Here is a 16,367-nt window from a genome sequence, read left to right as displayed (position 1 = left end):
AGAGTGAGATGGTACGAAGGATACGATCCTTGTTACTCTAATTACGCTGAAAAATATTTCAATAGGGTCGATGTTCAATCGTCTCTTCATGCCATTACACGAAATGTACCAAGATGGAAAGTTTGCAAGTAAGTTTAATGTTTAATGTAGAAATGTAGAATAGATCTGACTTTTCCTAATTATGTATATGAAAAAGGCTGATGAAATGTTAAGTTCAATATTTTTTCTTTTTACTGTGATTGACAGTGATTCAATATTGCAAACGTACCATTTTACAGTCTCCTCAATGTTGCCTACATACAGTAAGCTCATCAAAGCTGGCCTCAAGATATGGGTTTATAGGTACTCTACACTTTTATCGATAGAATTGGTGTTTATTTCAGAAATATAGAATGAAACAAATAACCTCTCAGTATACAACATCAATGTCAATGAACTTTTCCTAGCTGATTTATTCCTTTTGAAAATGGAAACATATCATTTGAGGAAATGTTTGCGAGGCTAATATAAACTAGTCAGTAGTCACCTATATTAATAACCGCTAATATAAACTAGTTACCCCTATATTAAATTATTGCTGAAACATAAACATATGCACGAGAGTCTTGAATGCACGAGAGATTTTTACATCAAACATACATATTTTATGGGATACTTTATACATATATAAACCACTTTTTACTTTCCTATCCAAAAATATCACAAGTATTTACAAAATTTTAGAACACCACACACAATACGTCAACATTTGGAGAAAAGGTATCTAAATGTTATCATAACCTTCTTAAAAACATTTTTGTGATGCTTTTTGAAAAACTTGAAATATATGGTCGCTTTGGAAACAAACCACTATAATAAATTTAAAAAATTCATAGTACATATACCACGAGATTCACGAGGTAACCCGCCGACGATGCTATGATCGATAAAATTATGATTCACCCACCAAAATGTTGTGCTATGTACATGTCTTTTGGATTTTGTCTCGTTACATATATATAAGCAAATCTTTGAATGATTAGTTAGCTGTCAAATGAATAACCTACTGATGTAAATGTACATTATTTTCGTATCTGACAGGTACTGTTTTTCATAATCTCTAATTAGTTTGGACGGTTCAGAACTCCGGAAAACCAATGCTAATTTAGTCTATTTGAAAAAAACACTTTAGTAGAAGATAACAATATCTGATTTTTCACAAACTATATCTTATATAGTGATAACAATACTTATCATCGTCTAACAGTGGAGATGCGGACGGGAGAGTGCCGGTGATCGGGAGTAGGTATTGTGTTGAAGCTTTAGGGCTTTCCGTTAAATCCGATTGGCGTTCTTGGTTCCACAATCATCAGGTTAATTAGGGGTTGTCATGAAATTATATATTAATGTGATACTTTAGCCAAATAAGTTTGTATTAGTATAGTTACAAGATATATTTTTTTTTTTTTGGTGTAATGTGAAAAGGTGGGAGGGAGGATAACGGAGTACGAAGGAGGGTTAACGTTCGTAACGGTAAGAGGAGCTGGACACTTGGTTCCTCTCAATAAACCTGAAGAAGCTCTCGCTCTTTTCCGGTCCTTCCTTAACGGCCAGGAACTTCCCTCACGCCCCTAGACAATATCGCTATACAGTATCATAATATTGTACTCTCTTTTTTTTTTTTTTAATAACCGATGAGTATAAAAAAAATACATTCATAAATAATAAATCCATGTCGCATAATGTATAACATGTTTCTTCTCACTGTGTCTACCAAGTACCAAATTACCATGTTACAAATTAACAATAATAAATGACTTACGCAATTAGCCTCGTTTACGGATTGTGTGAATGCCTTCGTCATAGAAGCAAGAGGGAAAACAACAACTTAAGTAATTATGTTCAAAGTTTAGTCCAAATCCAGTAAGATTAGTGTTAGATGCAAATACTTATCTTTTTTTTTTTTTTTTATGTTCAGAATTCTGTAATTAGTTTGACTCTCTGTGAATACAAAATAAATGGCCTAATTTAACAGTACGAAGTTTTACCGGGCAATTTTGTAAGTTATAAAACCTATAGGGGTCGAAGTGAAAATTATTATAAAAAGTTTTCTTATCCAAAAAACCCAAAATGTCACTTTGCTCTTCTTCTGCTAAAACCCCTCCCTTCTTCTTCTTTCTTCGTCTTCTTCACTCGTGCTTACTCCAATGGAGTCACTCCTGCACGCGTCTTCGTCTCTAGTGTCTCTCAGACCCAGAATCGACGGTCGAGATTCATTCATTAACCCGTCGCGCGTCGTGTGTCTTAACCCTAGTCTCGGCCGCAGAGGATCTAAACCTCTTTCTTTGGTGGTAGCGGCGAAGAAGAAGAAAAGCAAGAAAGATGACAATCATGGCTTTTCAGCTAAACCTGACGAAGCCACTGGTCCTTTCCCTGAATCTATTCTTCTCAAAGAGGTATCTTATTTCGATTTTTGTTCGAATTTTTTTGATGGAGTTTACTAATTAAATCTGAGAATTGATTGAATTTGATGTATATGATGAGGATAAAGTTAGTAACTTTGATTGTTATCCATTGTTTCTAAGTTCATCATTGATGCTAAAGTTGTGTAATTTTTTGTTATCGTGGAATTGATTTACAGAAGAAGATAGATGAAGAAGGTGCCTTACTTCCCGAGTTTGCTGATGCTGAAGAAAGTGAGTGATTATTTTATATGCTTAGTTGGTTTTTGTTTTCATTATGATTTTGATTGTTATAACTTATAATTGATTGTTTCTTCTATCATTAACACAGAGGAGCTATATGAGTTTTTGGATCTTCAGCTTCAGAGTGACTTGAATGAGGAAAGGAGTAAGTTTTTTATTTACCTTTACTGTCTCAAACGGTGAAATGTGTTGACGAGTTATCTAGTCGAAGCTGCATGGTTCCATGTTGACCAATTATGCCATAATCTAAACTCATTAGCTTAGCTTTTAACTTACGACAGGAATTTGGAATTATGCAATATGTTTTTCTCTAGATGGTCGGGAGCTTACCCTGGAATATGATTAGACCTTGATACATTACTTAGTTCAGAGTATTGGATTCTGTTAATTGATTTGAAATTACTCCGTTAATGATTTATAAGCTATGTGTGTGCAGTGAGGCACTATGAGGTGGTTTACTTGATCCATGAAAAACATGCTGAGGAGGTTGAAAGCATCAACCAAAAAGTCCAAGGTGAAAAGCTTTTTCCCTTCTTATGCTCTGTTGTTGTGCTCACTATATTTCAGTGCAAGACTGATGCCTTAGTTTTTTAAGTTATTGCGGTAGTGTTTAATTAAGTTTGTTGATTGGTATTCAGAATTTCTGAAGGAGAAGAAGGGGAAAGTTTGGAGGTTTAGTGATTGGGGAATGCGTAGACTGGCATACAAAATACAGAAGGCAGAGAATGCTCACTATATATTGATGAACTTTGAGATAGAGGCGAAATACTTGAACGAATTCAAGGGATTGTTAGATAGTGATGAGAGGGTGATTAGGCATCTCGTGATGAAACGTGATGAGGCCATCACCGAAGACTGTCCTCCACCTCCTGAGTTTCACTCTGTTCGTTCTGGTAATGAATTTTATGATGAAGATGATGAAGAGGAAGAGTTTGAAGAAGGTGAAGATGAAGGTGATGATGAAGTAGACGGGGAAGAAGATGGTGATAATATCGAGTACGAAGTAGATGATGATGGTAATGTTGTTATGGTTTTGTATGAAGATGAAGAAGGAGAGGAAGAAGAAGAAGGGGCTAGTGAACCAGAAGAAGGACAGGACAAGTCAAAAAACGGCAGAAGAGAAACCCGGAGAACAGTTAACGTAGGAGGATAGAGCTGTCTGTAATACTTTTGATTTGAGGGGTCATGTTTTGGATACTAGGGTCACATATAATTGAAGTTCTTTGTTTTACTCATAGCAGCATCATAAGTAAAGAAACCAAATTCTTCCAACGTTTATAAAGAAGCGTAGAACAACACTTAAACTTGTTTGAAGCTGTCTCAGGGAACATAAAGAAACAACAATCCATTAAGCTCTAAACAAACACTACCACTAAATTAAAAAAAAAAACTACATCAACCCAACAGATGAATCAAACACTCTGAATATTGAATCCATCTCCGACTTCTTCTTTCTTGGATTTTGAGGTCAGTTCGAAAGTTAAAAACTAACGTTTAGAAGGCCTAATGTCATCACCAGTCACATCTCCTAGCTCAACACTCTGGTCCTTAGCAACCCTCTTCCTCTTGGGCAGAGGCTCAGATTTGCCAGCACTCAAGCTGATGTCCTCATCAACATCATCTTCTTCAATCTCTTCATCAACGTCCTCTTCCACGACATTCTCCTCAGGCTCAAAATCACTTGCGTCATCCTCATCTTCAATCTCAACAACTGGCCTCACTAAGTACTCTGTCCCAAGATCCTCCTCCTCCTGCACAGTTTGAATGTAATATAAGTACTCAACATATTGGTCTATTATAAGATTTGGAACGAGCACCCAATAGAAGAAGCTGAAATGAACCAAAGTTATATTAGGTTTGACTTCAAAGGAGATAAGGTCAAAACTTAAATTTTGTTTTCTACTAAAACAAAGACTAAAAAAACCCTAAAATCTGATTCGGGATAAGTATAAACCCTACTGTACCTTGTACCACAGGACAATTTTAAAGCAATTGAGAAACATACGAAGAAGATTAAGAGTCTAATTAGACCGCAGAAAAACCCTAGATCTATAACCTTTTCTCGGAAATAGAGACGAAAGAGATTCATACCTCTTCTTCATCGTCATCGTCATCGTCGTCGTCTTCCTCATCATCATCGTCGTCATCATCATCGTCTTCGTCTTCAGCTTCATTGTCTTCATCGTCGTCTGCGGTTACTTTTTCACCTCCGTCTTTGGTTTCCTCCACTTCGCTGTCGTCGTTGTCGTCGCTCAGAACCTGAATCACAGGTTGCTCCGCCTTGTTTTCCTTATCATCTTTAACAGGCGCCATCTTCCCAACCAAACAAGCAGAGATTTTTTTTCCGTTCCAAAAGAGAGAGACTGAGAGAGAGCAGAAGAAGCAGAAGCTTCGAACCAGCATTTAGCAGTAGAAGTGTAGAACCTTCAAACTTCAATCGTAGCCGTTCAATCTGAAACACTACAAGGATTGATGAGATGGCATCACATCGAACGGTTCATACGCATGCGTGCGACATGTGCCAGTATTTCTTTGGGCCTTAAACACAGTTGTTTGGGTTCTACCTTAATGGGCTAGATGTGAGGCCCATTTATGTAACTATTTTTTGTCTAACTTTTAAAAATTGCATTTATCACCTCATATCTTGCTATAAATATTACTTTTCGTTATCAAATGTCTCAAATGGTGTTGAAACAATTATGGAAGAAGAGGTTAAATTAAATTGATTCTACGTATTAAAAAAAAAATTTGAGATCTTATAAAAAATTAAGGTAAGGAAGTAATTACGGAGACTTTGCATATTTGATAGAGATAGAAATACGGAAGCTAACAAAATTTTATTCCATTAATAAAGTATTTGAACTTTAAAACAATTTAATTAGTAGATATCGTTTTGATAATATCGGTAGTCATATCAGCGATATCATGGACGGCTTTGTTACGTCCGGTCAAAGGCGATTTCCCGGCGAACTGATCCTCACAATAACCCGGCTTCGACACAACTTCGTTCATTTGAGACATAGCTACAGAATATTTTTTTGCCTTTAGAGCAGCCACCACCGCAGGTAAAAACCTATCAATGGCTGCACCGTACTCCTCAATGCAAGTTCCGTATCTCTCAAAGTCTTCACGGAGACGGATTTTTCTTAGGACGGAGATAAGATATTGTTGCATTTCCTTGACTTTCTTTGTCGTCGCATCGACAGCAATCCCCGCAAATTCTTTTCATGTTTCAAAAAAATAAACAAATATAAGTGTTTTAGCTACAATAACATTGCAATATGTCACGTATGGGGATAATGACAAAAAAAAAAACTTAAAACAGGAATATCATTTTGTCATTTTTGAAGTTTTTCCTAAGATAGTATTAATCAAGTTTTTTTTTTTCTTTTAGATTATCGATAGAGAGTTTCACTATAAGAAAATAAAAAGCCATTACCTTGGACACTTGAGGTTTTGCTTCTAGGATCAAGACTTAGAGTAGAGATGCATAGTGCTTGATAACGGGTTTTTTTGCAGAGTTGCTGTGCAGCGATAGATACCGGATTAGACTGAATTGCTTGAGAGAAGGCTATTTGGATAAACACGAGAAAAATAGCAAAAAGTTTTGTGAAATTATTCATTTTTTAATTTGTTTTTTAGCGTGTTTTGATTGCTACAAACGAACTGTAAGTGAATCGTTTCTAGTTTCAAGGTTGGCTTCATGGGGTCAGAAGACATATATATTTTGTTTGAGCAGAAGAAAGTAAAGTTTTTTCGTCTTCACTCTTCAGACTACCATAAATAGATACGGAAATATTCTCTCTTCTGGTCAATAATATTAACCTTTTTTGTTGACGAAAAGGGCCACTGATTTCTTCTTATACCATTCATTCCTCCATCCTAAAATTGAATGTGTTTGACTTAGAAAATTAATAACAAAACTGAACCATTGCTTCTATGTGTAGCGTTACATTCTTATTATCATTTCATGTGTCCGACGACAAAATTACATTCTTACATTCTTTTTATTTCTGTAGATCTGAGGTCTTGCTCCTAGGGTCAAGATTGAGAGTAGTGCCACAGATGCTTGGGTAAGGATTAGTTTTGCAAATTACTTGTATGAGCTTAGAGGTCCCCTAAAAGACCGAATTCGTTGAGACAAGACTATTTTGGATTTGAACAAGAACCAAAAATTAGAGAATAATTTTATGGACTAATTCATTTTGTTATTTGATATCAATGATAGTAAAATTTAATAGAAACCCGTTGTAAATATACATCATTTTAAAATATATATATATATATATACATCATTTATACGGTTGCAGTTTTAATAGGATCAGAAGCTCTTTAGTTTTTTTTTTTTTTTTAATATAGACTATAGTATAAATATAATGTATGTCGTAAACTATAATAAAAAAATTGTTTACCCTATTTTAATTTTCTTTAAATGGACTAGTTCAGCTCTAATTTTAATCGAATCCTAATCAAAAATAATAATAACCTGAGTTCGGTTTAGTATCTTCCGTTGGGTTTATTTAGGCATGTCAATTAGGCCTAAAGTCTGCGGGCTAGCCAGGTCCGGCTCTGAAAAATACTGGACTCGGACTTAAATATATATGTCCAGAAAAAATCGGGCTTTCTGGGCTCATCCCGTTTGGTTATAGGGTTTTTTGGGCTTAGTCCGACCGGGCTCGGACCAGTCTGAAAAGTCCTTTAACAAATATATTTGTACTTTTGTGTAACATTTTTATTTGATTGCAATATTTGATTAATGATTTATTGTAAATAAAGTTTTAAACTCTAATCATAGTTTTCATATTTACTTAATAACCTTATTTAATACTTTAAAAAATTTTATCTATGATATTTTATATGAATTATATATTGTTTTATTTGGTTAAAGTATTAAAATTTTATTTAGTTTTAAACTTTTTCTTATAAATTAAGTCAGTTGTAATAAATATAGATGAGTTATTAAAATTTTGATTGATTTGTTTTATAGTGCACCTTTAAACACTGTTTTTTAAGGCTTATAAGTTTAAATTTTCGATCTCTAACATAGGCCCGGAAAAGCCCAAAAAGCCCTGTAGCCCTGTTAGGGCCGGGCTCGGACTTTGAAATATAGGCTCGGAAATATTTCGGATTGGACCAGGCCGGACTCAAACATATGCGGGCTTTACAGATTTCAGGCCGAGCCGGACTAGCCCGATTAACACTCCTAGGTTTATTGTCGCAGGTCTATCGCATACCATGTGATATCTTACTTATGACCATCTTCGCAAAGTCACAAACTATGTATGTCTATAGGCATGTCAATTAGGGTCAAAGCCCGCGGCTGGCCCGGTCCGGTTCTGAAAAATACTGGGCTCGGGCTTAAATATATATGTCCAGAAAAAATCGGCCCTTTTAGGTTCAGCCCGTTTGGGCTATAGGGTTTTTCGGGCTTAGCCCGACCGAGCTCGGGCCAGCCCGAAAAGCCCTTTAACAAATATATTTGTACCTTTTTGTTTGATTGTAATATTTGATTAACAATTTATTGTAAATAAAGTTTTAAACTCTAATCCTAGTTTTCATATTTACTTAATAACCATACTTAATACTTTAAAATTTTTGTTAATGATATTTTACATGAATTATATATTGGTTTATTTGGTTAAAGTATCGAAATTTTATTAAGTTTTAAACCTTTTCTATTAAATTAAGTTGGTTGTATTGAATATATATGAGTTATTAAAATTTTGATTGATTTATTTTATAGTGCACATATAAACAATGCTTTTTAAGGCTTAAAAGTTTAAATTTTTGATCGGTAAGATAAGCCCGAAAAAGCCCGAAAAGGCCTATAACCCTGTTAGGACCGTGCTCGAGCTTTGAAATATAGACTCGAAAATATTTTGGGCCGGGCCGGGTCGGACTCAAACATATGTGGGCTTTACGGGTTTCGGGTCGGGGCAGTCCGATTGACACCCCTATATGTCTAATGTATATATACTCTTAAATACAAAAAAAAAAAAAAAAAAAATTATTCAAATTGGCAACTACTTGATGCATATTCAAAACAAAGTACTTAAACTATATTTTAAAGATCTAATTCTATTTAATCTCGAAAAATTGAGTCGTACTATTCCAAAAAAGATGACAATGGTAATACATAATGGCGGATGGTAATTATGAACTACCGAAAAGAGAATTTGTTTATAACATGGAATATTAGGGGGTGTTATTGGAGAGGTAATTTATAAATCCATAAGGAATTGTAAATTCTAGAAATCAAAATACATGGATTTTGAAATAACATGTTTTATCCTTGGATTTGAATCCTTATATTTTACACTTTCAAATCCATTCAAATCCATTTAAAACATAATGTGGATTTTGAAATCCAAAAACAAATCATTGAATGAATAACATGGGATTTTAACAAGTATTTGTAAATCATGGAACCAATAACACATCATTTTGATAAGTATTCTAAAATCAATGATTGAATAACACATGATTTTTGTCTGGATTTCCAAATCCATTAAAATCATAGAACCAATAACCCCCTCTTAGATATTCTATATATATGACGAGGTTTTATAATTTATAATGTGGATTAAAGTTATATGGTTAAAGATTCTTTGTTGATAAAAATGGACGTACATTTTTATTGAACATTGATAATTCGCAAAAAGATACTAAAAATACTAAATTGAACAATACTAAAAATTTATTAATATTCAATAGTAAATTGAACAATACTAAAAGTTTATTAATAATTCGCAAAAAAATATTTGATGATGTCAGCAGTCATATCAGCGATATCATCGACGACTTTGTTACGTCCAGCCAACAGAGAGCTCCCGGCAAACTGCGCCTGACAATTATTTATTGCCAACACAACATTCTTCATATCAGATTTTGCAACAGAAAATTCTCCAGCCTTGAGGTCAGCCAATGACGCCGGTAAAAACCTACGAGCAGCCGAACCGTACTCATCAATACAAGTTTTGTATTTCTTCAAGTCTTCACTGTCTTTGATGTTTTTAGAGCTGTAGATGAGATAAACTAACATCTCCTGGACTTTTTTTGAAGTCGCATCCATGGATATGGAAGCAAGTCCTTTCATGTTTGAAAAAAAAGACAAGTGAATATAGTTTACTATTTCAGTACTTTAGCATACCTTTCATCATGACTAAATTTAATTTTACTTATTTTTACATCTTGGATTATTTATTGTTAAGTTAGCCAACAAAAAAAAATGTTACTAATAGACTATGTTTAGGGGAAAAGAAAAAATAATAATATTTGATCATCTCACCTCGTATATTTGAGTTTTTGCTTCTAGGGTCGAGATTGAGCGTAGATACGCAGAGGCTTGGATAAATGTTATTTTTGCAGAGTACTTGTACGTGCTGAGGTACCTTATCAGACCAAACTGGTTGAGACAAGGCTATTTGAATGTGAATAAACAAGAAAAAAAATATAGAAAAAAAATATAGAGAATGTTGTGAACAATATTATAAGTTTAGAGGTAACAAGTACTTTATTATGAGAATAATCAAAAGTAGAAGAGATCTAGAAGGTGAGTGTATAGATTTGAGAGATAAAACTAAAAAGAAGGTAAAGATAAACTTAGAACAATAGTAAGACTTCTCACTACTACATTGCTCTCTCCTACATGACTCATATTTATAGATAGAAGATACAAAGACAAAGATAGAGGTTGGTGACAAGTGGTTACAAGTGAACAAGTGTTACATGCATTGCATGAAGGGAGACACTTATTGTAAGGTTTGCATGAAAAATGATACTTGTGCAGGTGATGTATACTCACACTAATTCTATAATAGAGAAGAATTTCATGGAATTCTTCGTTTTGTGAATGGGAGTGTCTTGTATGCTAATAGAAAACCTTAGTGAATATATCGTTTTATGTTTTAAAGTTGGCTATTTATAAGGTCAGAAGCTATTTAGTTTATTATTGACAAGATTAAAAATATATATATATATATATATATATATATATATTTAGACTAGTACATATATAGAATGTAGTATGGAAACTTAAAAAATTATTAATTAGATTATACATTTTTCGTTTTGTGTACACATAATTTTTTTAGATATGTTTTAAAGACACATGATATATATTTAGGAAATTTTTTTATTATCATGAGTAAGTTTCAAGATAAATAAAAGCACACAAGCCATTAATCTCTTTTGGTCAAAATGTAGACCAGACCATTAGCATTTGAATATAGGCCCTAATTGGTAACGGTTGTTATTTGTGGCTGTAGAGACTATGACTTTAAAATTTTAGCTGTAGAGAATTTGGCTGTAAATGCTTTGACTGTAAAAACTTTTACTCTTAAAATCTGATTGTTTACCAACAACTTTTAAAGCTGTAGCTGTTATTTTTTTTATTAATAATAAATATAAATTATGTCAGAATATAATTCATAACAATTTAATAAAAAAAAGTAAAGTTTATTAATGATAAATTAAAATTTTTAAAATGTATGTCAATAAAATATGTGATTTTGTTTGAAATTTCTGTTTTTCTTTTGTTTTTGGTGATTGATTTTTAATTTTTTTGAATGTTTTTAATATTGAGTAGTTATATATATGACCAGCCAAAAATCAATTAAACACTAATCAATGTATTGTTTTGAATGTTACTCTCTTATTAATGATGAATTTCATAAACCCATTTACATTATTATTAATGATGATGATGAATAAATAAAAATTATTATTGAAATGGATCTTAAAAGAAAAAGAAAAAAATAAGAATATTTAATTTATAAAAATAAAATATGTAAATATATATATATATATTTTTTTTTGGAGAGATTTTATATATCATGGGAAGTGAAAAAAGAATGCTTTTAATATTTGTTGATTTTAAAGCGTCATTTTGAAGTTTTAAAAAGGAAGAGAAATAAAGAAGGAAAAAAATTAAAGTAGCTGTTGAAATTTAAAAAAAATAATAAAATCTTAAAAACCTGATTGGCAAATAAAATGCTTTTACAATTTTTAAATAATTTTAAAGACTTAAAAGTCTTCACCAATAAGGGCTATAATGTATAGTCTTTTTTTGATCGAATGTGTTTGACTGGAAAAACATAGGGTATGACTAGATGTAAAACAAATTATGTGACTTCTGTCTATATAACTTATCAACTTTGTATCATGTTTATAGATTGTTTCACATCCAGTGCTTATATCCTACATTGTAATCTTTTTAAAAGATTTTCATTATGACAAATATTGTATGATCGCTATTTATAGTGATTTCTTTAATTGTATTCCGAATTTGAAATCATACAGTCTGGTATAATGCATGTTGTCAGACAATACTTAAAATTTATATGCAAGAAATCTGTTTAGGGAAAAATCTTTACTATTCACATAGAGTTATGATTATAGTGATTTATTTATCACTATATAGGGCATCATATGCTACATTAATTTGTTTATCACCATAGATATATCCATAAAACGATTTCCCTTCCCCGTAACTTGAAAATAAGCAACCATTCAATGCATATCAGTCAGAGCAACTCGTAAATTGGTAATTTAGTCAGAGGGATTATCCCCGGACTTAGAGGTTAATGACCAAATTAAAGACCATGAATGTTTACAAACTTTTCAATAATTTTTTTTATTTTGGGGTTGTAGAGTGTATATAAGTAATGAATGAATGACTATTCTATCCTTTACTTATAGGGTATGTTTGTAGTTTTTTTTTTTTTTTTTAAGTCAAATTACAGTATAAAGAAAAAGAAAAATGAAAGATAGATTTTAGATTTTCATTAAAAATTGACAAAACCCATCAAAATGTAGATTTTCTATTTTTTAGGAAAATCACTTTTCTTAAAATCTTGATTGGCTATAAAGTAAATTTTTGGAAAAAAATTAAAATGAAAATCAACTTCAAATTAAATAACCATTCAAAGCCTAAAATCTATGTATAGAGATAACTACAGGCTGCCACGTCAATGAATGTGCATTTAGTAAGTTGTTAAATGTATCGATGCAACGAACAAAAAAGGAAAAGAAAACGTTTTATAGCATAATAGTTAATCACACCTATATAAATACACACGCCTAGGAAAGCATATTAGTCATCTTAATATATTCCGATTAGTCCTAATCGATAAAGAGAACAGATGAAAATGATTAAGATGATGATGATGATGATGATTATGGCTATGGTGGTGGGAGTTGCGTTGGGTAATATCGTAGATACGACATGCAAACAGACACCTGACTACACTCTCTGTCTCTCTCTCCTCCGCTCCGATCCACGTAGCTCCTCCGCCGACACCGTCGGTCTCGGTCTTATCCTCGTCGACAAAATCAAGGTAATATACCTCTCTCTTAATTATCATAATCTCAATTTTGAATAAGACATTAAAGTGTCTACTCACGGGGTTGGTTTTGTAACTTTTTAAAGTCAAAAGGCAATTTTGTCCCAATAAAAAAAAGTAAATCTTCTAGTATTAAAATGTAAATGCATTTTTTTGTTTTTGTTTTGGGAATCTACGTAGGCGCTTGGGACAGAAACGCTCGGGCAGATCAACGCGGCGTACAAAACCAAACCGATGCTTAAACGTGCATTGGACGAATGTAATCAGAGATACAAAACGATCGTAGACGTTGACGTCCACACTGCCATCACAGCTATCAAAGGAAACCCCAAGTTCGCCGAAGGTGCCGTTGTCGACGCTGGTGTTGAAGCCTCCGTATGCGAAGGAGGGTTTCCAAAAGGCCAATCCCCGTTAACCGGATTGACTCAGAGAATGGGCAAGATCTGCGATGTGACTAGAGCCATCATCCGAATGTTGCTCTAGTATTTACATCTAAAATTTAACATAATGTAAAATAATAATAAAAGCTCGTAATCATGCTTGGTTAATTGATTAATTCTAGTGAAACGATGCACCGTTACTAATGCTAAACCGGTACTAGCAAGCTATAAGAACCGGCTATACAAAATTATTTCGGCACGATGTTTCTAGAACCGAATCACGGGATATACAAAAACATTCACGAGTCAGATATCGACTGACGAGAGAAGACAGCCCCCACAATATTAATTATCTTAAGGTATTTTAAAATTGTTTGGTCGACGTTGGGTATAGTGTGGACTCATTATATAGTGGTATTTTTTTGTCGTATATGTGACCGACTACTAATGTACTCATACATCAAATTAAAACCACACATACCCTTCGTCTTTCTTTTGTTATAATGCCAACAACCACATATAACCAAAAGGATAAAGTGTAACAAACAAAAACTAAAAGACCATACACTATCCATGTACTCTATCATAAAAATTAGGTAGTATGATTCAATCAATATACCTACAATAATACTCAAATTGAAGTTTATGCTCTAAAATACGCAGAACAACTTATACATTGTAAGGCATATCTATCAAACCAGAATAAAAGTTTGTTGATCATCACGAAGCTTCGTTCACGGGTGGAATTATAATAACCACGTACACCTAATTAATCATTAACCTAGTTAACATCGATATATACCAAAATTCCTATGTGACGACACGTAAAAAACATCTTGTCTTGGTGATTAAAAGAACAAAACAAACATTCACTAACATGTAACAACTTTAAACAGCGACTACTATATATATAAGTCTACAAACAGAGCTAGCAGTAGTAGTATACTCACAAACAACACAAGTCTTTAATTTATTGCATATCAACTTCTCAAAAATTTCACTATCTCGCGATCATGAAAAGATCCTCCAGTACCGTCACATCATTACCGTGTCTCTCTCTCTTTCTCCTCCTGCTTCTGCCGTCAGTATACTCCGACGATCTTATCGACAAAATATGCCAAGCAACGCCGTTCTGCGACCTCTGTGAAGCCTCTCTCCGTCCACTATCTCCCTCACCTTCCGATCCCAAATCCTTAGCCGCAGCTATGGCCAGCGTCGTGCTCGGTAACATGACCGATACCCTAGGATACATCCAAACGCTGATCAGACATACTCACGATCCTGCGGCAGAGCGCGCGCTTGCTCAGTGCGCAGAGCTGTACCGGCCGGTGGTCAAGTTTAATATTCCTCAGGCGATGGAGGCAATGCGGCGCGGCAAGTTCGGATTGGCCATATATGTCCTCGGAGATACAGAGAAGCAGACTGATTCTTGCCAGAAAGGGATCACAAACGCCGGCGCCGACGACGAGAGCTCGGTGGCCCTTACGGCTAGAAACAAGCTGGTTAAGAATCTTTGTGACGTGGCGATGTCTGTGATTAAGTCTCTAATGAATGGTCTTTAAGAATCTTTGTTAGGTCATTATTATATATATACATATATATATTTGTAATTATTTACACGAACCACCAAATTTCTATTATAAATTCGGAAGAGTAATTAAACTATTGAATCACATACCTATCAACTACAAATTGATATTTGGGAAAGTTGAAAGCAAAGCAAGTTTAATTGTCAAGAGCATATATATTGATGAATGTGGTCCGTTCTCTCTTTGCCTAAATTCATCATTTTCTGAAAGCAGAATTGGTTTGGTATGACTATTGTTTTCCGGCTAGCCAAAAAGAAGAATAGTCTACAACTCACACATGTACAGTATCGAATTTAAACATAGAATAAGATATGAAAATAAGTAAATAACATTAGATGTTTTGTTGACGTTCAGTCTAACGATTTACAAATTACTATCCTTAGGTTAAAGTTTCACTTTAGTTCAGTTGAGGAGTAGTAATTAGAGTGAGTGAGACTAAACGGATTTAGGAATTAATGGGCCTTAATTAAAGGGCCCACGAAGCATCCGCAGACAGCAACGAAACAGATATAATAGACGTTTGAAATACACACACACACAAACACACGTGAAATCACATGTTCAATTAATTTTGGCACAGCATTAATAGTGGTGTCTCTCTACTATTACCTCAGTGGACTGTTTAGATACATCCACATGGATTCTGTTCCCAAATATATACATTTTGTTATTTGAATACTACTCTAATTGATTTCAAATTTTCAACTCCAACGCAACCATCGTTAACATGTGATCTACATTATTAAAAAAAAAAACTATACCAATAATGTTGAGCTCATATTTTTTTTATGATTTAATTTCGTCAAAATCTGGTTATACTATTTTGCAACAAATCTACTAAAATGATCTCAGTTTTGTGTATATAATAAGAGAGAATTGAATAACATAACACTGATTTTTATTATTATTAGTAACCTTTATAGTTCTCTCTCAGTTTATTGAAGAAAACGACGCAAAACTAATCTTACCCACATCGGATAATTACAGCCGCTGATAAAGCAGCCGATTCTGTTTTTTCCCCCAAAAAATTATCGGTATGATATATGAGTACATGGTTCACCGACAATCTAAACCGATAAATGGTTTGATCAAACCAGTATATGGGACTTTCCAATCCTAAAACCTTTTTTTGTTGCGGTTCACTGTGAACTCTTCTTTTCATTCTCCAAACCGGAAACCGGTTTTAGTAAACTACGAGGATATCTGTGTGCTAAAGCCGGTCCGGTATAACCTCCATCCGGTTCACTTGCCGATGGATTTCCCGCATATTGAACCGAAACAAACCCACCGTTGGCTTTTCCGGCGTCTACTAAGTGAGGCTTCCCGGCTGATCTCGGTGACAATCCTGAAAATTTCCAACAAAACATAAGG

General features: G+C 33.7%; 7 protein-coding genes across 7 annotated transcripts in view; 4 read left to right on the top strand and 3 right to left on the bottom strand.

Moving 5' to 3' along the window:
• LOC104748251 (serine carboxypeptidase-like 33) overlaps positions 1-1,743 on the top strand; it is a 3,976-nt gene extending 2,233 nt beyond the window's left edge. The window contains exons 7-10 of the mRNA XM_010469923.2: positions 3-128; positions 247-342; positions 1,247-1,352; positions 1,465-1,743. Of these exons, the coding sequence (XP_010468225.1) occupies positions 3-128; positions 247-342; positions 1,247-1,352; positions 1,465-1,614 (478 nt within the window). The 3' untranslated portion in view covers positions 1,615-1,743. The remainder of the gene's footprint in view (positions 1-2; positions 129-246; positions 343-1,246; positions 1,353-1,464) is intronic.
• On the top strand, positions 2,112-3,919 carry LOC104746057 (nucleolar transcription factor 1-B). The gene is made up of 5 exons (XM_010467442.1): positions 2,112-2,435; positions 2,621-2,675; positions 2,773-2,829; positions 3,121-3,198; positions 3,323-3,919. The coding sequence occupies exons 1-5, from the start codon at positions 2,187-2,189 to the stop codon at positions 3,835-3,837; spliced, it is 954 nt and encodes a 317-aa protein (XP_010465744.1). The 5' UTR covers positions 2,112-2,186; the 3' UTR covers positions 3,838-3,919.
• On the bottom strand, positions 3,935-5,080 carry LOC104746056 (nucleolin-like). Its single transcript, XM_010467441.2, has 2 exons — positions 4,776-5,080; positions 3,935-4,435 (listed from the first exon to the last, which is right to left on the bottom strand). The coding sequence occupies exons 1-2, from the start codon at positions 4,995-4,997 to the stop codon at positions 4,172-4,174; spliced, it is 486 nt and encodes a 161-aa protein (XP_010465743.1). The 5' UTR covers positions 4,998-5,080; the 3' UTR covers positions 3,935-4,171.
• Positions 5,559-6,355, bottom strand: LOC104748250 (pectinesterase inhibitor-like). Its single transcript, XM_010469922.1, has 2 exons — positions 6,124-6,355; positions 5,559-5,905 (listed from the first exon to the last, which is right to left on the bottom strand). The coding sequence occupies exons 1-2, from the start codon at positions 6,305-6,307 to the stop codon at positions 5,559-5,561; spliced, it is 531 nt and encodes a 176-aa protein (XP_010468224.1). The 5' UTR covers positions 6,308-6,355.
• On the bottom strand, positions 9,302-10,171 carry LOC104748249 (pectinesterase inhibitor-like; the record flags this gene model as incomplete). Its single annotated transcript, XM_010469921.1, has 2 exons — positions 9,302-9,773; positions 9,973-10,171. Coding segments are annotated over 2 exons (549 nt in total), but the record flags the coding sequence as incomplete, so codon positions are not given.
• On the top strand, positions 12,736-13,575 carry LOC104746055 (cell wall / vacuolar inhibitor of fructosidase 1-like). Its single transcript, XM_010467440.2, has 2 exons — positions 12,736-13,021; positions 13,208-13,575. The coding sequence occupies exons 1-2, from the start codon at positions 12,827-12,829 to the stop codon at positions 13,508-13,510; spliced, it is 498 nt and encodes a 165-aa protein (XP_010465742.1). The 5' UTR covers positions 12,736-12,826; the 3' UTR covers positions 13,511-13,575.
• Positions 14,313-15,080, top strand: LOC104746054 (cell wall / vacuolar inhibitor of fructosidase 1-like). The gene has a single exon (XM_010467439.2). The coding sequence runs from the start codon at positions 14,421-14,423 to the stop codon at positions 14,967-14,969; it is 549 nt and encodes a 182-aa protein (XP_010465741.1). The 5' UTR covers positions 14,313-14,420; the 3' UTR covers positions 14,970-15,080.

Source organism: Camelina sativa, chromosome 15, assembly GCF_000633955.1.
Source record: "Camelina sativa cultivar DH55 chromosome 15, Cs, whole genome shotgun sequence".
In the NCBI taxonomy this organism is placed as follows: Eukaryota; Viridiplantae; Streptophyta; class Magnoliopsida; order Brassicales; family Brassicaceae; genus Camelina; species Camelina sativa.
The sequence above is the reverse complement of the archived record's forward strand: the minus strand, read 5'-3'. Positions and strand labels throughout refer to the sequence as shown.